The following is a 23889-nucleotide window of genomic DNA, read 5'->3' as shown; positions in this document are numbered from 1 at the left end:
TTGCGAGCTGGCACATTTCAGGTAGGAGGCCTGAATGAACGGCACAGAGTTTCCTAGCCCCAGCAGGAAGGGTGGGAGTCTGCCCCAGAGAAGTTTGTCTCATAGACCAATCTCATCCTCTGATGGTTAAGCTGGATTTCTTAAAATCCATATCTTGCGCAAAGTAAGAATTCAGAGGTGTCCCTAGATTGAAGCTTCATGGTACAGAGTTTTGGCCACTGTACCTCCCATGCCCAGTATGTTTGGGGGCCTGCAGTCTATGCTTACTAGCCATCTGTCCTCGGTGCACTCCCTTCTCCAATTCCACTGAGCTGGACCATTTGATCTCGTCTATAATGACTATTCAGAAGCCTCTGGCTCTGAATAGAGGTCAGTACCCACAGAGACTGTTGCAGAGCATAGTTCTGTGGGCCCAGGACCTCCTGACTGCCACCCATGCACCAGAAGCTCCTTCTTGGAAGGATACAGTGTGAGGCATAGAGTTACTGGCCAAGACCAAGACCAAGACCAAGAACAGGGTTATAGCCTGGTAAAGCCTCAGGTTATTCTTTCAGGAAATGGACCAAGGACTGCTGTGCAAAAGTTAGTTTGAAGGCAGTGAGATCCTAGACTGGAAAAGACCCCAGTCCTCTTTGCTGTACCTTTCAAAGTCATTTCCTTTATCCTGACATGGAGGGTGCATAGATAGGTTGAGCAATTACCTGGATTTTTATAATAATCTCCTAACAGCTGTCTTTGTTTCCATGTTTGTCACCTGTCACTTTAAAAGTCAGTTCACGTCCTTCCTTTGCTTACCCTCCTAGTCTCCCCATCTCCCTTGGAGTAAAATCAAAGTCGTTTAATTGCTTCCAAGGGCTCATACTGGCTCTGCCCTAGCATTGTACCTCAGTTTTCTTTGACTTCATTGCTTATTTCTCTCTTCTTCCAAGGTTCAGCCACATTGGCCTCCTTGCTGTTTATTCATTGGACACACCAGGCAAACTTGTACTTCAAGGCCTTTGCTTGCTGTTCTTTCTGTTTAAAATGTTTCTTCCTCAGATATATTCATGGCTTATTCCCTCACTGTCTTCATATCTTTTTTCAAATGTGGCCTTCTCAGTGAGGCTTTCCCTGACTATGCTATTTGAAATTGCAAATCTCTTCTTCTATTCCCCATTCCTCTTTTACTTTTCTGCACTTTATTTATCACTTCACATTGTATTTATTTCATAAAATGATTTGTGACTTGCTTGTTTTGCTTGTTTTCTGATTCTTGGCTATCAGTTTTACAAGGGCAAGGATTTATGTCTGTTTTGTTTACTCATAGATGCGTAACACACATGGGTATGCACAATTACTTATCATTGGCTGTGGTTACTCTGAACCATATTCGGTATGTCTTGCCCAAGTCCCCAGCATTAACAGCGGCATTTTTTATCTATGCAGTGGTCAGAGTAAAAGGAAGAAATGGTGAGTAGGAGGAGGGAGGTCCCACCTTCTCCCATACCCTGCAGGGTTCCTCCCACTTCTTTTCTTTGCTGAAGAAACAGAAAACCTTTGAGGTTGAGATAATATACAGTGGAGAAAGAGACAGAGAAATTATGTTCCAAGAGAAATGACAGTGTTTTCTGTACTTTCTAACATGTTATTTAAAAAGAATAAAAGAAAATGAGGGGGAAAACCCCAAACCTCCAAATACGTGGTTCTAGTCCCTTTTTCATTTCATTTTTTTTTTTTAGGTTTTATTTATTTATTTGACATACAGAGAGAGATCACAGGTAGGCAGAGAGGCAGGCAGAGAGAGGGAGGGGGAAGCAGGCTCCCTGCCAAGCGGGGCTCGATCCCAGGACCCCAAGACCATGACCTGAGCCGAAGGCAGAGGCTTAACCCTCTGAGCCATCCAGGTGCCCTCCTTTTTCATTTCTAATGGTGCTTGCTTATACTAAGATGCAGTGGTTTTCAAACGTTTTTGCTTATATACCTGCCCTAAAAGCATTTTTAGAAAATATGTACTCCCTCACATATTTTTAAATTGACATCTAAAATATTTCAGTTATAAATTGAATTGGTAGTAAAGAATATCACTTTTAAAAATGTTTCCATTGGAAGGTATTCATAGGATTGGATTTTCTTATCAGTGGAGATAAGTTTGTTTTAAAACAAACAAACAAAAAAACCAAACACCAAAAAACTGGAGCCTATCTCTCTCTCTCTTAAAAAAAAAAAAAAGATAATAGAGATAAATAAAACAAGATTGGCAAAATGTTGATAACTTGAAGCTGCTCAAAGGCTGCATGGGAATTCATGTATTATTTTTTCTACTTTCACATTTATTATTTTGTTCTTTTCCTTTCATGTTAGAGATTTTCTCTAAATGACTAGCAATCTTTGTCCATTCATTGTTAAACATAGGGCATTTAAAAACTGATTGAAAGTTGTCTATAGGGAGCAGGTTAGTGGGCTTGTTGGCTGGGTTTTATTGGAGGAGGACAGGTGGTAACCTGACTTTTTACATGGAGAGATCATATGTCATTTTCTGAAAGTTTTCTCTCAGAAGCCATCCCATTTATCCAAAGATGAACTCTTAAGTCTTCTGTCCACAGAGGTAGAAGTTTGGCTGCCTGAGTACCCAGCACAGGGTAGGAGCTTCAGGCTCTAGGTGAACTGTAAACTCCAACTGAACCCCTGCAGGGCTTGCCAGGAGCTGCTGACTGTAGATCCCTCTAGTTTGGCCTCCAGAGTTGAAACCTCCTCTTAACTTGGTGTCAGGGAGAGGACTGGGTCTCTCTGTTCCCCCTCTGTTAGCCTGTTTCACCCTGTGTTGTCTTACACTTCCATTCTCAGTTTGGCTGGATTTACTGGGGCAGGTATTTCCGTCTGCCAACACTTAAGAATCAGCTTCCTGGGCTCTGCCACTTTCCACTCCTACATTCCCTTTTTGTCTTCATATATGGAGAGTTGGGGTGATGAGTAATTTTTTTGTTTTTTATTGTAGATGGAGTTTCTTTTTCTGTTTGTCATTCTCCGTCTTATTTTGGGATGATTTTCCAAAGAAGAATCAGACAGAAAGGGCTTTATTCTACCACCTTGAAGTCACAAGTCTTTATTTTATAATAACAGATTACTTTTGCATATTGAAAAAGTAATACCTTTTAAAATTTTTATTTTATTTATTTATTTATTTCAAAAAGACTTTATTTATTTGACAGACAGCAATCACAAGTAGGCAGAGAGGCAGGCAGAGAGAGAGGAGGAAGCAGGCTCCCTGCTGAGCAGAGAGCCTGATGTGGGGCTCGATCCCAGGACCCTGGTCTCATGATCTGAGCTGAAGGCAGAGGCTTTAACCCACTGAGCCACTCAGGCACCCCTAAGTTGTTTTTTGTTTTGTTTTTTTAAAATTTATTTATTTGACAGACAGAGATCACAGGTAGATAGAGAGGCAGGCAGAGAGAGGAAGGGAAGCAGGCTCCCTGGAGCAGATAGTCCGGTGTGGGGCTTGATCCCAGGACCCCGGGATCACGACCCAAGCTGAAGGCAGAGGCTTTAACCCACTGAGCTACCCAGTTGCCCCCACTAAGTTGTTTTTTTAAAATAAAATTCAGTCTTTATCCCTAAGAATGTATCTAGTGCAAATCAAGTTCAACACAGAATGATTTCAGTCTTGTAATTTTCTTGTGATAACTTGGAATAATTTTTAAATAGTTCTCTTCATAGAATTTTTGAGTTATTTATTGAAGACAACTTTTTTTTTTTAAGATTTTATTTATTTATTTGACAGAGAGATACACAGCGAGAGAAGGAACACAAGCAAGATGAGTGGGAGAGGGAGAGGCAGGCTTCTCGCCGAGCAGGGAGCCCAATGTGGGGCTCGATTCCAGGACTCTGGAATCATGACCGAGCCCAGCCAAAGGCAGATGCCCAATGACTGAGCCACCCAGGTGTCCTGAAGAGACCTTTTCAACAATGAATAGATTCTCAGCAATTAACAATTAATTTGTCTCTTTGGTGTTCTAAAATTTAACATTTACTATTAAAAGCTGTTTTCCTTGGTAATAATTTTGAAGTAAAATTGTATTTATGACTTGAAATTGAGCTTTAAATACATCGACATCTTTAAATACATCGATGTCTATTGAATCTGCAAGTTCACTTTACGTTAACAGGTATTTCAGTGAGGATGCTAGTTCTTTAAAATCAAAATCTAGGAGGAAATATATTTGCATCCCTCAGCCACACCCCATTGCTAACAGATATTTGTTGAGATGTCTTTGTTTCAGTGATATTAACACCAGAGTTACTTGAAATTGTCAAGTTATCCTCTCATTAGCATATGACACTAAAGGACAGGGCTGAACCATATCTTTTTTTTATTATTAAACTTTTAAATTTGAGTATAGTTGACACATGTTACAATAGTTTCAGGTGTACAGCATAGTGACAAGTCTATACATTGGACAAGTCTATACATGATGCTATGTTCATCACGAGTGTAGCTACCATCTGTTCTGATACCTCACTCTGATAGTATAATGATATTATATATGACTAGGATATAAGACTATATTCCTTATGTTGCACTCTTTATTGCTGTGACTTATTCATTCCATAACTGGAAAGCTGTATCTCCCACTCCCCTTCACCTATTTTACCCATCCCTCAGCCCCCTCCCCTCTGGTAACCATCAGTTTGTTCTCTGTATTTATAGGTCTGATTCTGCTTTTTGATGGTTTATTCATTTGGGTTTTTTCTTTTTTGAGATTCCACACATGAGTGGATATCTGTCTTCATGTCTGTTCCAGAGCCTTTCATTCATTGCAGCTGTTCTGTCTTTTCTGATCCCACTTCCCACCTCTATTCCTACCTCACTTTCCACCCCCATAGAATTTCCTCTTGTGATTATTTCCAATTAAATTCTTCAGAGCTAGGCGAACGTCAGCACCTGAAATATTGGAAAACACAGTAGAAATTCTCTTTCTTAAAATTCACATCTTAGAAATAGGTTTCCCCTGTGAACTAAATCAGTAGAGCTGTGCAACCTAATTTGGCCCACAGATTCAGTTTCTCTTTTCTGATTTGTCCTTGCTTTTCCCTTCCTGCTGTGTCAAAAATAAAAAGTTCAGTATTTTTTTTAAAAAAGATTTTACTTACTTATTTGACAGATAGAGATCACAAGTAGGCAAAGAGGCAGGCAGAGATAGAGAAAGAGAGAGAGGAGGAAGCAGGCTCCCTGCTGAACAGAGAGGCTGATGTGGGGCTTGATCCCAGGACCCTGGGATCATGACCCGGGTTGAAGGCAGAGGCGTTAACCCACTGAGCCACCCAGGCACCCCAAAAGTTCAGTATTTTTAATGCCATCCAAAGGTTTGGGTTACCGACTTTATAAAAGCTGGAGTGAGAAGGGTTTATGTCCCCTTCATTTTTTTCCCCCTCTCAAGCCTGGTGGGAAAGAATGTAGAGGATATGGGTGGATTTTCAAAGATAGCTGGTGTTTTATTCATGAAAAGAGACTCAGACTCAGTCTGTTTGTCATTACATCATGGGTGTGACATCAGAGACTCAGGAAAAGAAGGCTGAGATTGAGGCAGGGAGGTGGTAGAGGTTAGGAGATGTGGGCAAGAAGTCTTTCCCTGACATGGTGGAGTCCAGCAATGGTTATAGGAGTGCATTCTCCTCCCTCCTTCCTTTTTCTGCCACCACACCTGACACCAACCCTGACACAAAGTGAGGAGTGGGCCCTGGTGAGGCAGGTGCTCATGGTTAGGGGGAGGAAAGATGAGTGACTTGTTACTGACCTTGTTGTCGAGCCTAATTCTTAGCTGCCTGTTTGTGTGCAAGTAGAATACATAAGTGTGTGTGTGTGTGTGTGTCTGTGTGTGTGTGTTGGAAAAAGAGAGAATAAGGGGTAATACCTCTAACGGTCCACACAACTGTTGTCCTTTTCCTGTTGATACAAGGCTATATTTGTATTATCTTTGTTATTTTAAATGAGTCCAGGAGATGTATAAGATTCAAAAGATTTGGGACGCCTGGGTGGCTCAGTTGGTTGGACGACTGCCTTCGGCTCAGGTCATGATCCCGGAGTCCCGGGATCGAGTCCCGCATCAGGCTCCCAGCTCCATGGGGAGTCTGCTTCGCTCTCTGACCTTCTCCTTGCTCATGCTCTCTCTCACTGTTTCTCTCTCAAATAAATAAATAAAATCTTTAAAAAAAAAAAAAAAGATTCAAAAGATTTTAGGGTTTTAAAAAGGGCCTTAGTGGTAATTTAGAAACCATAGTGTCACTGCTGGTCGCCAAGTCCTGGTGGTCTGTCTCCATTTTCTCTTAAAGCTATGTACTCCTCTCCATCCCCACACTGTATTTTCCCATGTATGATAATGAGGTAATTTGATATAAGAACTCTTTTATTTTCTTTTTAAGCTACCATATAAGAAAAATAGTGTGCAGATGGTACTTATATTGTGACTTGATGAGTTAGAGAAGATCAAATGTCAAAAAAGAAAAAGATCAGGGACGCCTGTGTGGTTGAGCCTGTGTGGCTCAGTGGGTTAAAGCTTCTGTCTTCGGCTCAGGTCATGATCTCGGAGTCCTGGGATCGAGCCCCACATTGGGCTCTCTGCTCAGCAGGGAGCCTGCTTCCTCCTCTCTCTCTGCCTGCTTGTAATCTCTGTCAAATAAATAAATAAAATCTTAAAAAAAAAAAAGAAAAGAAAAAGAAAAAGATCAAATGTTGTCCGTAGGACTTTGGATATACATAAATGTGGCACTTCTTCTGTTATAGTTTCATTCTTTGGAGTCGTGCCCTAGGTTGGCACTTAAAACCTGCTGACCTTTCCAGTTTTATCTCTAGTTGTTGAACCCCTACTCACATTTATACATACGTTATATATATGCTAAGCACCAGCTTTACTGAATTGTTGCTCCCCAACATGCCATTTTTAAAAAATTAACATATAATGTATTATTAGCCCCAGGGGTACAGGTTTGTTAGTCTTAAACACTTCACAGCACTCACCATAGCACATACCCTCCCCAATCAACATGTCATTTTTTAATGCCCCTCTCTCAATCCTTCCTTCCTGACACCTCTGCTTAAATCAGCCTCAGTTTCTGACCTGCTGTTACACACTCTCACTGGTTGGTGCTAGATGAACCCTCATCTCAGAACTCTTAAGATAAGCCATTTCCAGGCATCAACTTTCCATGGTGTGCATGTGTGCATGCGTGTGTGTGCTAGCAAATACATGAGCACTTTAGTAAGCACATTATTCAACTGCTCTCTTTAGCACTTGACTAGAATTCTCTAATAAAATTAAAACAGAGTCAAGGATTAAGTTGTGTGGTTCCTGAATTTTCAGGAATGACATATTGCCTTTAGTACCAAATTTGATTAAACTTGATAACTTTAATGCCACTTGGTTCTGTTGGGGAGGAAGAATTAAATTGCTTACTCTAGAGAATAATTTTGTTCCCACTGACTAAGGAATAGAACATTCATTAAAATTATCTTAGTGACCTGAAAGAGAGAAATGTACTTTTCTTCCCCAGCAGAAGCAGGTCTAGGACGTTATTAGCACGTAGTAAAAATTGAATAATTGAGCAACACTGACTTCTTTGGGATTCAGCCTTCCAGCCCCTGCTGTGTGATTAGTTCTGTCCAACCTGCTGGCATGCTTGAGCAGGAAGCCTGCAGAGGATTAGGAAGGAAAAACCCTTTGGCAAATCTCAGGTACTGAAGACATTTGATTTAATTTTATATGTTATACATGGTAATCTGGTTTCCCTTGGCAACCTCCAGTTCTGCCCTATTTTATAATCAGAGGATGGCAGGACACATTGCATATTTGATGGTATCACCTGGAAATGACTGTAGAAAACAGAATTTGCTTCCAAAGAGGAGAGAAAAAGGTCACTAAAAAAGGACAGAGGAATCTGAGTCCCTTAAAGAAAGGACAGATAATTCTGTATAGCTTAGATACGTAGGAGGATTTCACTGATGAGAGAAGTTCCAGGACTATCCATAGCAGAGCAGTTTGGGAAGTGAGAGAAAGGAATCAGTCTTGTAAATCTTTTTTTTTTAAGATTTTGTTTATTTATTTGACAGAGATCTCAAGTAGGCAGAGAGGCAGGCAGAGAGAGAGGGGGAAGCAGGCTCTCCGATGATCAGAGAGCCCAATGCGGGGCTTGATCCCAGGACCCTGGGACCATGACCTGAGCCGAAGGCAGAGGCTTTAACCCACTGAGTCACCCAGGTGCCCCAAGTCTTGTAAATTGTTTCAGGGATGATAATTTGGGGCACCTGGGTGGCTCAGTGAGTTAAGCATCTGCCTTCAGCTCAGGTCATGATCCCAGGGTCCTGGGATTGAGCCCCACTTTGGGCTCCCTGCTCAGCAAGGAGCCTGCTTCTCTCTCTCCCTCTGCCCCTGCCCCCCCAACTCGTGTTCTCTCTCCCTCACTTTGGTCTCTCTCTTAAATAAATAAGTAAATAAATAAATAATATTTAAGGGGGGAAAAAAGATAATAATTTTATCATTTGTGAATTGCAGTTAAGGTTTTAATTAAAAATGACAGTGATAGTTACTGTTTGTTAAGTACATGCCAGGAATCTTTCTTGGTTCTTTATGTATACAGCTTCATTAAATTCCCACAATCTCCCTTCAAGGGGAGTATTAATATCCCTATATGGATGAGAAAACAAGTATTTATTGATCTCTTAAAGTATGGAGGCTGGAGGATGGTGGGGCAATATTGACTACAAGGTTTCAACTTTGGGAGACCATTCTTCATTTTTTTTTTTTTTTCAAGATTTTATTTATTTATTTGACAGATCACAAGTAGGCAGAGAAGCAGGCAGAGAGAGAGGGAGAAGCAGGCTCCCCAATGAGCAGGGAGCCCAAAGCGGGTCTTGATCCAAAGACCCTGGTCTCCTGACCTGAGCCGAAGGCAGAGGCTTTAACCCCCTGAGCCACCCAGGCGCCCCCCATTCTTCATTTTTTCCTCTGATCTTAAAGTCCTGTAAGTCCTAATAGTCTCTATTCCAAAACGGTATACTAATCCCCATTCATGATGACTTTTAGCTAGCAAAGTAAACATACTACTGAATCAGAAGGTACTGTTGAGGTGTTTAGGCATTGGGAGCAGTTCTAGTTCTTACTTGGCCAGTAATTAATTTATTCTGCTTGACTCATGTCTGAACAATGTAATACACTTAAGACTTCCAAATAATTATAAGTCTTCACAGATATCTAGTGCCTCAGTGGTCATTTGAAGTGTAAAAGGACAGGATTCTACATATGAATGGTAACATTTGTGTGTGTGTGTGGGCGGCAGGTCTTGAGGTAGATGTGAGTGATAATGAATGGCCACTTTTGTGACTGGTGGATGTGGAGACTGCATAATGGTCTTTTATCGACTTATGCAGGTCATGATCACAAAATGACATACTGAGGTAGGACATGTCATTAGCTTTCTGTCAAGTGACAGCTTTGGGAGCCTACTGGCAAACTGAGAAATCTTAATGTCACACACTTATTGTGTAAAGCATTTTATATGAATTTAATTTAATCCTTATGACAATTGTGATTGTGAAATTATTGTCTCCATTTTAACAACTTTTTCAGTTTTTTTAAATTAATTTTTCCCAGAACATTTTCTCTAACATTTTGTTAAGAGAATTTTTAAGCATACAATAAGGTTCAAAGAATTGTACAGTGAACACCCATATACCCACCTAGATTCTATAATTGTTCCCTTTATTATATATCTTGTCACCAGTTTATCCATCCACCCATCTTGGTTTTTGTTGTATTCTGAGTTATGGATGTTGGTACATTTTACTTCTAAACACTTACATGTGGATATCATTAATTAGATAGAGTTAAAAGTGTGATAGCCCTATTAAAAAAATGAAAACAAAAAACTGAGGCTTTCAAATTCTGTTTGGGGGACATAGTACGTCTTGGTCACTTTTGGCCTTCCTCTGTGAAATAGTAAGATATTTTAAGAAAAAAATAAGCTACTCATGTTAAATACTGATACCTCATTAATGAAATAGAAATCTGTAGGGAAGAGGAAGATACTCTTGTTAGGTTCCTAGGCCACAAGCAACCCAACACTGCAAAGTGGCATCTTTCTTCATTTCCTTAAATGAGTATGAGGTCATTGCCACATTTCTGAACACTAACTCCTCCCCTAAATAAGAGACTTTGCTAAGGAAATTAGTTAAGCACTTTAGTAATGATATTGGAACTTCATTTCAATGAACATTTTTTCTCTTTTTCTCTTCTGGGTGTGACTAAATTGCCTGCAGCATGCTGCATGGTTGCTGGTAAAACAGGAAATGGGGTAAGTAATTTAGGTAGGGAATTTTTTCTACCATTTAAATATAAGCTACCTGATTCTTAAAGTACTTTTAATACTACTCTCTCTTTTTTTAGAGTGAGTTCACTAGCTCTTAGAGAAATAGAAAGAGAAAAATTTTATTGTATGAATTTAGGTGTCATCTTTGTTTAATTAGTTTATTTACACGGTACATTATTAGTAGTCTATTAAAGTGGATTTTTTTAATAGATTTAACATGAATATAAATATGTATTTTATATTTTTACATTGGGCTTTTATATAATGTAGCTTGGCAAGCTATTATAAAAGAATAAATTGTATACTAATCTTAGAAACTAAATTATAAAACTACACTATAAGAGACACAAAGTAAAATCCTACTTAAAGCAGAACAACAGTGAGTTTATACATAGATAAAATATATAAAACATATGCCCACAGTCCTTTATCTGAAACCCCTGGGGACCAAATCTGTTTTGGAATTTGGAATTTTTTTTAGATTTTAGAAATGTAATTTGGTGTTAAATACCATATATAACATATCCCTCCCCTCCATGGTCTGAGGTGGTACTCTATAATTAAACACATTAATCTTTCTGTAGTGAAACGTGAATATTCACACTAAGTTTGATACACAAAATCTCTAAACAGCCTCACATGTTCAAGACACTGTTTGGTTGCCAACTGAGTTAAGAAAAAAAATCTTTAATTTTCCAGCCCTTTTGGGATTTTGAGACTAAAAATTCCATACCAATATAAAAAGGGCCATGTGACTACTGAAGTTTCCTGTGTACTCTGGAGAGAAAAGAGAAAGCCCAAAGAAAAGTATAGATTTCTGTATTAGAATCTTATACTTGGTTAAGTGATTTTAAAAAAAGTAATTCATTGGGTTTTTTGTTTTTTTATTTTCTATTTTACATCTGCTTTTCTGAAAGGGTAGTAGCAGTATATCTATCAGAGGTTTTGAGGTTTAGTTAGGTTATGTTAAATTAGTCTCAAATGCTTGTGATTCTGGCATAATAAAATTTGATCCTATGCTTGATAAATTTTTGGCATAGTCAAAGCATGCTATTTTCTAAATGTTTCCAGTTTCCATCCACATTGGCTGTGAGTTGCTGTTATTATTCTTTATCACAGAATTTTGAACTAAGCTTAGTTATTCCAAAAGATCCTGTTCATTATAGAGATATTGGCACAGAGGAAATACAAAATACTAATCTTTTCCTCTGTGCCTGTAAGTTCATTCTACATTCAAAATATTGTGGAGGAATCACCATTAAAGATTTGATTCAAGAAATTTAGGAAAATTAATCGTGCTTAGGTATTTGGGTTCATCTTTCCTCTGGAGTGGTCGTCATGTTGTATCTATAGTAACAGTGATTGCAGTTGATATCCTCATCAGTAGTTATCGGACACAGGAGAGAGGGAAATGCGGTTACTAAGAACTCAGCTGGGACTGAATTTACCTCAGTGACCACTAATTCCTCTACAAGACCATCAGGCATATGCTAAGAACCTCTGAAAACATTTATTCTAAGTTATATTAGGAGAGTTATTAAGGCACACTAAATTTGCAGGATTCAAAATCTGGTATTTTAAGTGTTAAATTTTTGCCTTGTATAGAAGTTTAATGTTTCCAAGATGTCTATTAACCCCTTTCTACTGCTCTTTAATCTAGAAAGAAAAAATACCTGTAGTTGTTTTTTTTTATTCCTTTTAAGATGTCTAAATATATTTCAAAGACTGTGAAGAATTTAAAATACCAATAGTCTTAACCTGTATTTAGGATTGCTTTTTGCTGCAAGTCTTTGTGCTCTCTAGAGTCTAAACAATGTTTTTTTTTTTCTTTAAGATTTTTATTTATTTATTTGACAGACAGAGATCACAAGTAGGCAGAAAGAGAGGGGGAAACAGGCTCCCTCCTGAGCGAAGAGCCTGATGTGGGACTTGATCCCAGGACCCTGAAATCATGACCTGAGCTGAAGGCAGAGGCTTAACCCACTGAGCCACCCAGGCACCCTTAGAGTCTAAACAATGTTTAAATAGTTTCCTATTCTGTTTCACATTTCAACTTTTTTATCCTTTAAAATGTATTCTCATACATTCCTTTTCAATTGTGATACTGTTTTATGCAAATATCATTAAACTGTTGGTATAATATCAAGATAGTCTTTTAAAATACTTAAAAAGTTTCTGATATTCAGAGATTAGGGACAGTTTAAGAAGTTCATGGGGCGCCTGGGTGGCTCAGTGGGTTAAGCCTTCAGCTCAGGTCATGATCCCAGGGTCATGGGGTCCCACATCGGGCTCTCTGCTCAGCAGGGAGCCTGTTTTCCTCTCTCTCTCTGCCTGCCTCTCTGCCTACTTGTGATCTCTCTCTGTCAAATAAATAAATAAAAAATCTTAAAAAAAGAAAAAAAAGTTCAAACAGTGTTTCAGTAAGTTCTTGAATGTAGAGAGTAGTTTGATTATTTGTCAGATGTAGGATTTATCTATTTCATTGTTAAACCACAATTCCAAAGCATATGAAAGCATTCTGTGTAACCAGTTTCACTCTCAGCTGTGTAGAATGTGTACATCAACCATTTCTTAATTTGTATTCTTAGAGGATAGTTGTTGTTATATGTTTTTTAGATCAATTAAATTTAGTCATTAGCTAAATTTGTTTTCTACCTATGTTAGTAGTGTATTTTTGTCTTCAAGAATTAAATTACAATGAATTTTTGATATAAGCTGTCATTTGTATCAGTGAAAATTGGACATAAAAGAAGTGATTCCCAAATTGGTCCTAATATCTCTTTTGTTAAAAGCAGCCCTGTTTATAGTCATAAAACTGATTATTTGAATAAGACTAATTATTGGAATGGTGTGAACTTGTTAATTCATTAGTGATATCATAGTATTCTCAGCATAGCAAAGCACTTTTTTTTTTTTTTAAGATTTTTATTTATTTATTTGATGGAGATTACAAGTAGACAGAGAGGCAGGCAGGGAGAGGGAGGAAGAAGCAGGCTCTCTGAGCCCGAGGTGGGGCTTGATTCCAGGACCCTGGGATCATGACCTGAGCCAAAGGCAGAGGCTTTAACCCGCTGAGCCACCCAGGCACCCCAGCAAAGCACTTTTATTAATATCACACCATGCAGGTTTTTCTTTCTTTTTAAAAACTTTAGTTGTTTTCTTTTTTATTTGATTTTTAGTTGGCTTCATACCCAACGTGGAACTTGAACCCATGACCCTGAGATCAAGCATCCCATGAGGCACCCCCTTCAGTTCCTTTCTATAACAATTTTGGGTTACAAACTAAAAGCTAGAGATCATAACTGGGACTTCCCCAAACCTATTTATTGGCTCATGAGTAGATTCGGGGGAATATCAGGTTTTTATTCAGACATTTTTCTGATATTAAAGTGACAAGCATTACAGCACATTGATACTTTAGGATTTAATGTTTCTTCTTTAGCACTGAAGTACAGCTTTCATACTGATTTCCCAAAAGTAAGCCCCATTATCAGGACGAGAGTAGATGTAAACATTTTTAGTCTGGATGAGATTATTGTAATACACAGTTGTGTTGTTTCTAAACAATCCCTTCTATTCCACCTTTCTGTCCTCTGATGTATAAATCCTGGAATCTGGTAGCTCAGAAAAACTCATCAGTATACTTTTGTCTTTGAAGCTTAAAAACTGTCTTATGTACCATTTTAAAAAGCCATTTTTTTGATTCTACTAGACTGTAAGGTCCATGAGCGGAGGAATTTTTGTCTGCTTCCTCTCTGCTTTCTAGCTAATGTGTAAAAAATAGTGCCTGGAACATAGTAGGCACTCAATAAATATTTTAAAATAATTGCATAAATTCTTGCCTTTAGCAGAAAAAGTGAAGTTTTTCATGTCAGTGAGTTAATTTTTATGTTATTCAGAAAACAGAGTCTGTCTCTGGGAAGAAATGATATTGTTCAGCTGAAAGAAGCCTACAAACGGATAACTCATCCGCTAATTTCAGAGGAACTGGGTGTTCCCATTGATGGAAAGGTATTGGGTCATCTGCATTGTTAATTTCATTCTCTGGTTTTACGAGTTTTACTTCATTACATGCAGAATTTTGATTAGCCAAAATAATCTTATTTTTAAATAACCTAATGGAGAATTTTTAAACTTTTAAAATACTTATTTCTAGCAGTTTTAAATTGAGAAAGATTTTATTTTTAAAGACTTCTTTGTGATCTAAGGCATTTATGAGTGTAACAAATGTAGTGTACCATAATTGACTTTAAAAGATTAGAAATGAACCTAAGCCTTCAATATGTTTATAGTTTAATTGGAGAGACACATATACTGATACAAAGCAATACGTAAGTAACTATGAATAAGTGTGGAGTTAACTCTAGACTATTTAAATTTGGTTATCTGTGGCTAATCTTGTTTTCAAATATAATCAGTCAACTATAGTGAGCATGGGTTCAACCTGTCCCACCTTGTTGTATCTCAAGTCCCTCTATTTTAGGTAAAGACTGCCTTTGAAGCCAGAACACTTATCATCTCCCCTGTTCCAGAATGGACCTTGCCTCAGTCTCCAGAATGGACTGAAGTTTAGGGAAGAGCTCAATAGTTTTTCAGATGTGGAAACAGGATATATTCCCAGCTCATCTTAAATTAGATTTTAATAGTATGGCCTCATTGCTTCATGATTTTGCTTGAAGGAAATTCCCTGAATATCAGACACACCCCTATTCAAGTAAAATCACAAAACCGTCTTTCAAAGCTAGATAGTTAAAAAATTATTCACCATTTAGAATTATATAGCCCTGTTTCCTTCTGTCAGTAAGAATAAACTCTCTCCTTTAAACTGAATACTGACAGAATAGAGAATAAAACCACTTCACACATATATGGAGGGGAAATGAGGTAATGAAAGTACTTTGGAGATTAGAGAAGTCATTGATGCAAAATATTTTTACCTCAAACTTCAGTTTTGAAGCATAAGTAATTTTACATGTTGAGCTAGTGAGAACAGAAAATGGTAAACAAAAGATGCAACAATATTCTAATAGATTCAGAATGAGTGAAGTTTTCTTGAGTAAAAGCAAGTCTTATAATTTTAATTTTACTTTGTAAATTAGAGAGGAAAGAAAAAATTTGGCTATTCAGTATTATGATTCTAGAGAAGCTAATATGCTTGTTAACAATCCAGTGCAATCAGTAAATACGGAAATAATCAATTAAAAAGATAATATTGTTACATGGTATGGGATTTGTCATTTTTCTCAATGTGGAATTTTGTTCTCTGTGAAGATTAATGTATATAGAGTATGAAATTGTGCTTTTTTGTATGCAAGGATGTTTATTATAGCATTTTTTAATAATGGAAAAGTTTACAACTTAAATGTCCAACAGTCTCTAGAGTTGAAGAGATGAAAGATGTCCACAACATAATGTTAATTAAATAAAGAAATTTTCTAAAAGTATGTTTAATATCCTAAGAAGCATATATATTTATGTTTATATTCATAAAAATGGCTAGGAGGAAACACATCTGTTAATATGTTATACCTTGGTGGTGTGAGATTAAAAATATATTCTGTTTGATTATTTTATAACTTGTATGTATCATTTTTATAATAAAAATTAAGATCTCTCTTTTAAAACTCAAATCCACTAAGAAGTGTGAGCACTCAAAGTGCCACAAAATAAATAATAAAAAATAAAGGCTCCCGCAGAGATTTTAAGCATGTATATAATGAAATGCATTCATCTTCACATTGAATTTATATACATACACAAAAATCATACAAATTTATTTAAAAAAATTTTTTTGCAGAATCGCTAGTGACTGAACTTTAGAAGTAAACAAACAAACAAACAAAAAAAAACTATTTCCTTTCCAGCTGTCCTGTGCACAAGCTGATTTGAGAACAGTAGTATTTCCAGTTTTCCTTGTCACTATTTGTGAGCCAATCTTTGAGAATTAATTTCTATTTCCATTCATAAATGGTTAGATGTTGGTTTCCTTTTGCTCATTTTTAAACTGTCTTTATAATTTTTAGAGCTTGTTTGAAGTGAGTGTGGTCTTTGCTCACCCAGAAACAGTTGAGGATTGCCACTTCCTGTAAGTTGCTACGTAAACAACAATGTCAGTTGTGTAACATTGTTCATGCTTTTTGGTTTTCATGAAACAGTGTTCCTCCTCTTTGTAATGAGCCTATCAGAACTTATCATGTTTTAGTAGGTTTAAAATATGCTGTCTAATATGAAGGTATAAACATCCCACTACAGTTGGTATAGGGATTAATTTTGTTTGCTCTTAATATGTTGAGTTTAGCAGCCATATATATTAAAATATATAAAATATATTTTAGTTATATTCACCCCAAAATAAACCCACTAACTTTTTTTTATAAACTTGAATTTTACTTAGACGTGTGATATGCCCAGATTGCTTCAAGCCAGCCAAAAACAAACAGGTAAGGATTCCTCCTTTTTATTCATTATTGAGTTTTGTCTGAGCTGAATATTCAGATTAACAACAAAATGATATGCATTAGAAATCCTGGCAATATGTTATACTAAGAATCATTCTTTAAATACTTTCATTTGCTACATTTATTTTTATTTTTTTCAACCCTGAATATCTTTGCCTCTAGTTTGGAAGTCATAACACAAACATTCTCATATTTGTGTCACTGTCTGGGTTGTTTCCCTGGTGTTAAATTTAGAACGAGTGTTTCAATGATGTTACTATTTTCCATTTAGGGGAAATCTAGCTTTTAGGTTTTAATCCCAAAGTTACCTCATTGGAGAAAATCCATGTTAATTATTAGCATTCCAAACGTTTATCTAATATTCATTTTCTAGGAATTGGTATTTAAGAAATATAATCCAAAATAAATTATTTTACTTAGGACAATCTGAATTAATATGGCCTATTTCAGACTATATTGCAAAAGGGCATTTTATTTAAACTTCACTTTATTTGATATAAGCTGGTCTTCATGTTAGTGAGCGAATTAGTTAGCATGTATTTTTAGTTTCTACTATGCCAGGATGGAATGGCATGGCAATGATATTGGCAAGATTTCATGCCACAGATACTTAGCCTGTTTTATACAGAGACTCAGGCATTCTTAATTTTACTAACATCCATTTTGCTGTTATGGTTGTTAAAAATATATATAAGTTTATTACCAAAGATACATCTGTTGGTCTTTACTCTTGCTTTGATTAATTGCTGAGCCTTTTGGAACTGGGCTCAGGGTTGTGGGGTGGGGGAGAGTTCGTAACATTTGTTGAACGCCCTGTGAGAAAATAATTTACAAATGCAGATGAAGCCTAAAGCACTCCTTCCCACCTTTCTCATATCATGGTACACCTAGAATATTACCATGTTTGTTCAGCACCCTGAGGTTAACAGATGAAGTTGCTCTAAGTTGGAAGCAATGGGCCTGGGAGTTCTTTCCATCCAGGTCCTGCCCCTCTGCCCTTGTGAATTAGAGGGCTCACCATCTTGTGTATAACTTTAGCTTATTGCTTTGTCAAATCAGTTGGAAAGTTCTGTCCAAAAGACTTGTAGCCATATTTATATTAAAAATCTTATTTCAGTTTTTGAGGAAATATACAAGTACAAGCACCAAGTAATGGGATAAGGAAATTTTTGTCAAAGCATCATTGACACCACATCATTTGGCCAGTAGTATAGGTGTATGCAGCTTTACTGCCTTTTTGCTGGGAACAAATTACATGACCTTTTGAGATTCTTGCAGGCTTGAGATGTCATATCTTAACAAATAGGCACTTATTTTTCAGTTTTAACCTTGTATCTTTGGGTTCTCCAAAATATGGTTTAGAAAACCGTTGATTTGATGACAAACCATTGAGATGCCTACATTATGCCTCTTTAGAGTAAAGTGTAATTTCTCCAAACAGAAGAGACCATTGTGATTTTTCATAGTAAGCCATGTATATATGTACTGATTTGTTCTAGTATATCTACCATGTGGTTTGGTTTTTCTTATAATAATAATAATAGGTGGACTTTTCTTATCTTGAAAAACCCCATGTGGGACATTTGTTGTAAATGCCCTTCTATTCAGCATGGTGAATTCATTTAATTTATCTATGGCTGGTGAGTGATGTTGAGTTGCTAGATGCCAGGGCAGGCTGGTTGGCTCTATTTACCTCTTAGCTGGCAACCTGCTGTTAAATTGTTCTGCTAGACCTACCTGGTATTATTGACATAGGCTAAATTGAAAAGAAGGGTTGGAGGGAGAACTGACAGTATGAATGCATATGTTTTATTTTCTTGGAGCACTTAAGTATTTCTCTCCTGTCAGTATGGTTTAAAGTGATGTAATTTCTCCAACCATGTTTTGTGTTTCACCTCCGATGTTTTCTTGTCTGGGTGACAAAATGTCTTTTTTTTCATTTTTACTTTATATAGTCAGTGTTCACTAGAATGGCAGTTATGAAAGCGTTGAATAAGATAAAAGAAGAGGATTTCCACAAGTAAGTAGAAGTATAGAAACGTGGGAGCATCATGGAATTTTTGAATAAAAGGGATGTTAGAGATAATCTGGATTATCTCTAAAACAAAACTGGATGTATTTCAGGGGTGATGATTGTGTCTTAGTCATTGTTATATTCCTATTCCCTGGCACAGTACCTGGTGTGTAGTATTGTTCAATAAATGTTTGTCAAACTGACATTTGAATTTATGACTCAAACCCAACTTCTTTATCTTTAGAAGAGGATATTGAGGGAGTTGACTTGCCTAAGATTTCAACTGGGTAATAGGTGGATTTAGAGCCAGGATTCTGGACTCTCCATTACATCCTTCATTCTGCATTTTGAGTATTATCCATCTCCAGAAGAGGGAGAGAAAGGCTCATGAGTTCTTCACTGGTTAAAATATAATGAAATACAGTAAACCTTACATTTTAACTCTCATTGTGCTCATTTTATTTAATAAAATATTATCATAGTTATTCTTCCAGAATATCCTTGAATAAATTTCAAACAATGGAGCTATGAAGCAGGTTTTATTTATTTTACTGACTAAAAGCAAGCCTCAGGAAATGGAAATACTTCTATTAAATTTTAGAAGGTAAAGTTAGCTACTCTCTACAAGCAATAGTTCCTGAGTTTCTAAGTGATTTTTTTGTTAAGACATCTTGGGAAACTATGACATTTTCAAGGCAAGCATTTGGAGTAAATCCATATCTAGTCTTTTACAGGTAGACTCCATTCCATGGCTTTGGAAGTTCCCAGATGGTAGAAAATAAAGCCATATATTGCTCTTTCCTGTCTGTCTTCAGTTAGATTGAAGTTTCTTAGCTAAAGGGCAAAGTCTGCCACATTCTACTTTTTCTGGCCCTGAGGTCATAATTGGAATGAGAAGAAAAATGGCAGAGACCCTCCCCACGGGTGGGGCTTACTCCTGTGACTAGTGTGTCAATGCACACCAACTTTACCCAAATGATTAAGGGTTTTATAAGATGGCACCAAGTGTTCATGGATAGCAAAATGGCTAAAGAACCCAGAAAGGCTTCCGCTTCATAAGTATGGGTTTTTCTCTCAAACCCCAAGGCTGTTAGAAATTATCATCTGGGAACATGAGGCCTCCTAAGTGAAAGGTAGTAGCAGAGCCCTGATTTACTTAGTACCACTCTCATGTATTAAAATGTACGTGAGGCCTGAAAGACCCCAGTGATTCCAAAACTTAAAAAAGTTAGGGAGTGGCTTAATCCACAAAAGGCTTGGGCTCTGTGTGTCTCAGACAATGCTGATTCATCCTAGTTATGTGGTTCAATATCATGTCTGGAAAATAGTAGCTGTAAAATTTATTTTGTTTTGCAGGCAGTTTCCTTGTCCTCCAAACTCACCAAAGGCTGTTTGCACTGTTCTTGAAATTGAGTGTGCTCATGGTGCTGTTTTTGTGGCTGGTAAAATATTTAGTCTAGAATATACTTACACTGTCAACTTACTCTCCTTTCTGAAAAACTCAAATGACTCCTTTGTTTCCTTCTTATATTTGTTATTAGGTTCTGGTTAGTTACCTCTTTTGAGAATTAGGAATGATAGCCAAGCTTATTTTAGGTTCTATAGGCATTTTTAAGGTTCACTTAGTTTTGTTATATGCCAAAGGGAAATGATACTTCTCAGGTTTTAATAGTTTCCATCAGAGATGGCCAGTACCCATAGAAATATGGATAGATACAGAAACCCGAAACTGATCAGGAGAAACTTAGCCACAGAGAGCATGAAAGTGAACTTGAAAAAAAATAATTTTATTATCTGCAAAATGACTGAATACTGAGCTTCTGCCTTAAAAAAATATATTGTTGCATTGACCTTTCCAAGAGGTAATCTAGCAGATAGTTTTTGTTTAGAAAGCTGCATCGATTTCACAGTAATAGCTGAAATGAAATTGCTCTCTAGTCTCAACTATGACACCCTGCCTTATGGTAATGAAAACCATCTGCCATTAGTGCAGCTTGATTCATAAAGCAATGAATCCTATTGTCTTAGGGTCGTTTTTTTTTTTTTTTTAAATTACAAAAACTTCAAAATTTCCTATATTTGAACTCTTTGGAATATATTATCACCAATGAGTATTGCATTAAAAGTATTATTAATCAGGTGTAAAAGCAGTAATTGCTGTTTGTTTGTTTGTTTTTTTTCTCATGATCCTTGGGTTGTTCCATAATATAACTTGTTCAGTCAGCCAATCAGATTAATAAATACACTGAGCATTCCTTTAGAGCTCATTTGATGATTCATATCATGTCCTTAGCCATCTCTTCTACTGTTACCTTTAATCTTTTAATTTAATTATTTATATGTCTGTGTGCTGGCTCCCCAAATTAGATTATAAGTTAGTTGAAGGCTAAACATTGTTTTATGTCTTGGCACCTAGGATATTGGCACTCAATAAATAGTTGTTTTATCCTATTGTGTTATATTGTGTTATTATAGCATTCCATCCAGGCTACCTTATGTTTCTTTGGCAGGGAGATATAATAAATATTCTAGGAATCTACCACAGACTCCTTGGATAATTGATGGAGAAAGGAAGCTGGAATCTTCAGTGGAAGAATTAATCTCAGATCATCTTTTGGCAGTATTCAAAGCAGAGAGTAAGTATTATTCCTATTTTAAATACATTGTCATTCATGAATAGATTTCTTAGAGGTGGCAGGAAGGATTTCTGAATTTTGTAAATCCCCAGCAAATCTGGGTTCCTTACCTGGCAGCTTCCCATGAACAGGAGTCACCATGGCCTGAGCACCTCTGACTTGGGCTGGATTTGAGCCAAGTATTTCTTTCCTTTCTCAAGATGACTGTTCTTTCCTGGGCAAATTCAAAACCCCTCAACAAGCTATTTTAAGTGAATGTACTTAACCTCTGACCTTGGGGCACCTCAGACCTGGCCTCTTTTGGGGAAATACGAGGAAATTAAAACACAACTTCCACATCCAGTGCTTGTTCAAGAACAATCACTGGCAAATGCCTGGTTCCCATCCTAATTGCTAACATGTCCTGGGATGAAGTTCAAGACTAGAGAAGAGAGATCAACAGCTACCATTTTACAAAGACCTAATGATAGTATGTTGTGTTTCATTTTCCAGGTATTAATGAGCCCAGGTTTGTGGAATGAGTCAGATCCTGTCAGGTTTATGTTTTCTTTGTCTCAGTAGGTCCATCAGGTCATAGGCAGCTTGGATCCTTGTGATGTCACCTGGGATTAGACTAGAGGAAAGGGGCCAAGATTTCAATTGCAGAAAGTCATATTGTACATCAGGAAAAACTGTAGGCAGTAAATAGTGATTTACTTTGAAGTGGGTCTCCTGGCATAATTAGAACACCTTTTTTGAGGAACCAGCTTGATATCCACCATTCACTCTGAAAACCTTAAGGCAGGCCTGCCTGAGGAATGACAGGCAGATGACTAAGAAGAGATACGGCTGTCCCTTCCAGCTCTCTGCCTTGTCAAGAGGAAAGAGGACTTTAAACTACGTCCTTCTTATAATTTGTTGCCTATTGGGTTGGTGGATCCTCTTTTTAAGGGTCTTTAAGAGTTGTTTACTGAGGGGTGCCTAGATGGCTCAGATCGTTAAGCATCTGCCTTTGACTCAGGTCATGATCTCAGGGTCCTGGGATTAACCCCTGCATTGGGCTCCTTGCTGGGCAGGGAGCCTGCTTCTCCCCTGCCTCCACCTGCCCTGCTTGTGCTCTCTCTTTCTTTCTCTGTCAAATAAATAACATCGTTAAAAAAAAAAAATTGTTTACTGAAAAAAGAAAATTAACCTAACAACCTAACATTTTCCAAAATCTTAGCAATCAAGACTCTGGGATATTGGCATGAGCTTTTACCTACTTAATATTTATGTACTGGTTATCCCATGAGAATTATCCAAGTTATGAAGAAGTAAAAATCAAGCTTTAGCATAAAAAGTCTCTTCCAGATTCTGTGGGGCCACCTTACTCTCTTTCTATGAGATGATTCAAGAAACTTTCAGTTTTGATTATTTGGGTCCCAAGGAAGCCCCCATTACCAGTAGGGCTGTTGGGAGGCTCTGAAAGAGCTGTCTGTTTCCCCCTTGCAATCTTTCATGCAGGAAGCTTGGTTTCATTTTCCATTTGAGGGGGAAAAATTATACACAAACTGAAAATGAAGCAAACTATGTGTTTAGCATCCATAATGGTATCCTGAGGAAATGTATTGAGAACTGCCTGAGAAAAAGCAGACCTCTAGACCCCTGTGCTACTGGCTCCTTGTTAGGGGATAAGCCTGTTGTTCGAAATGCCTGATTGGAAGCATCAGTTTGCTAAACCTGTGCATCTCAAGATATATTACTTGTTCTCTCTGTGGTTCATGTCTGATGGCTCTGGGAAGATGGTTCTGACTGTTGTACCTCTATGGTTTACAACTCTCTGAAAATAAGCAATATTGTATGAAGTAGTCTAGCTTCTTACATAAAGGGTCCTTCTTCTCCATGGGGGGCCTGGGTGGTTTAGTAGTTTGAGCATCCGACTCTCTTGGTTTCATAGGGCTCTGTATTCTGTGCTCAGTGCGGAGTTGGCTTCAGATTCTCTCTCCCCTTCCCTCTCACCCATGTGTGCTCTCTCTCTCTCTCAAATAAAATAATTTAAAAATTTAAAAAATAATAAAAATAAAAATAAAATAATATAATATATAAATAATAAAATATATAAACATATAAGTATATTTATATATAATATATATTGTATTTATATATAAATAATAAAATAATAATAATAATACAAAATAAAGATTCCTTCTCCGAAATGGGAGATACAAACTTGTTTCTCTCACTTTCAATGGGCACATTATATTATCTACTTGTTAATCCCCTAGTTAATGAGTAATAAACTTTGACACACTCTCAATGTCAGTGTGTCTAAGAAATTTTCCCCTAACCCATTTATTATTTCACTTATTGAATAAATATCTGTCATGTTATTTCCCTGCTGAAAACTTGCCAGTGACTACGTACAGGATTAAAGTCCAAACTACTGAATTTGATCTTCTGAGGCCTTTATCCTCTTGCATCTGCCCAT

General features: G+C 37.2%; 1 protein-coding gene across 5 annotated transcripts in view; it reads left to right on the top strand.

Annotated features, from left to right (window-relative positions):
• PUS10 (pseudouridine synthase 10) overlaps positions 1–23889 on the top strand; it is a 74824-nt gene that overhangs the window by 33857 nt on the left and 17078 nt on the right. For all 5 annotated transcript variants that reach the window (XM_032352227.1, XM_032352224.1, XM_032352225.1 and 2 more), the window contains 7 exons: positions 10286–10320; positions 14235–14346; positions 16359–16420; positions 16730–16775; positions 18749–18813; positions 20164–20249; positions 21318–21443. In XM_032352227.1, coding sequence (XP_032208118.1) covers positions 10286–10320; positions 14235–14346; positions 16359–16420; positions 16730–16775; positions 18749–18813; positions 20164–20249; positions 21318–21443 — 532 coding nt within the window. The remainder of the gene's footprint in view (positions 1–10285; positions 10321–14234; positions 14347–16358; positions 16421–16729; positions 16776–18748; positions 18814–20163; positions 20250–21317; positions 21444–23889) is intronic.

The sequence above is a fragment of the Mustela erminea genome, chromosome 7 (assembly GCF_009829155.1).
Source record: "Mustela erminea isolate mMusErm1 chromosome 7, mMusErm1.Pri, whole genome shotgun sequence".
Classification (NCBI taxonomy): domain Eukaryota; kingdom Metazoa; phylum Chordata; class Mammalia; order Carnivora; family Mustelidae; genus Mustela; species Mustela erminea.
Note: the sequence above shows the minus strand (reverse complement) of the source record. Positions and strands in the feature narration are given on the sequence as shown.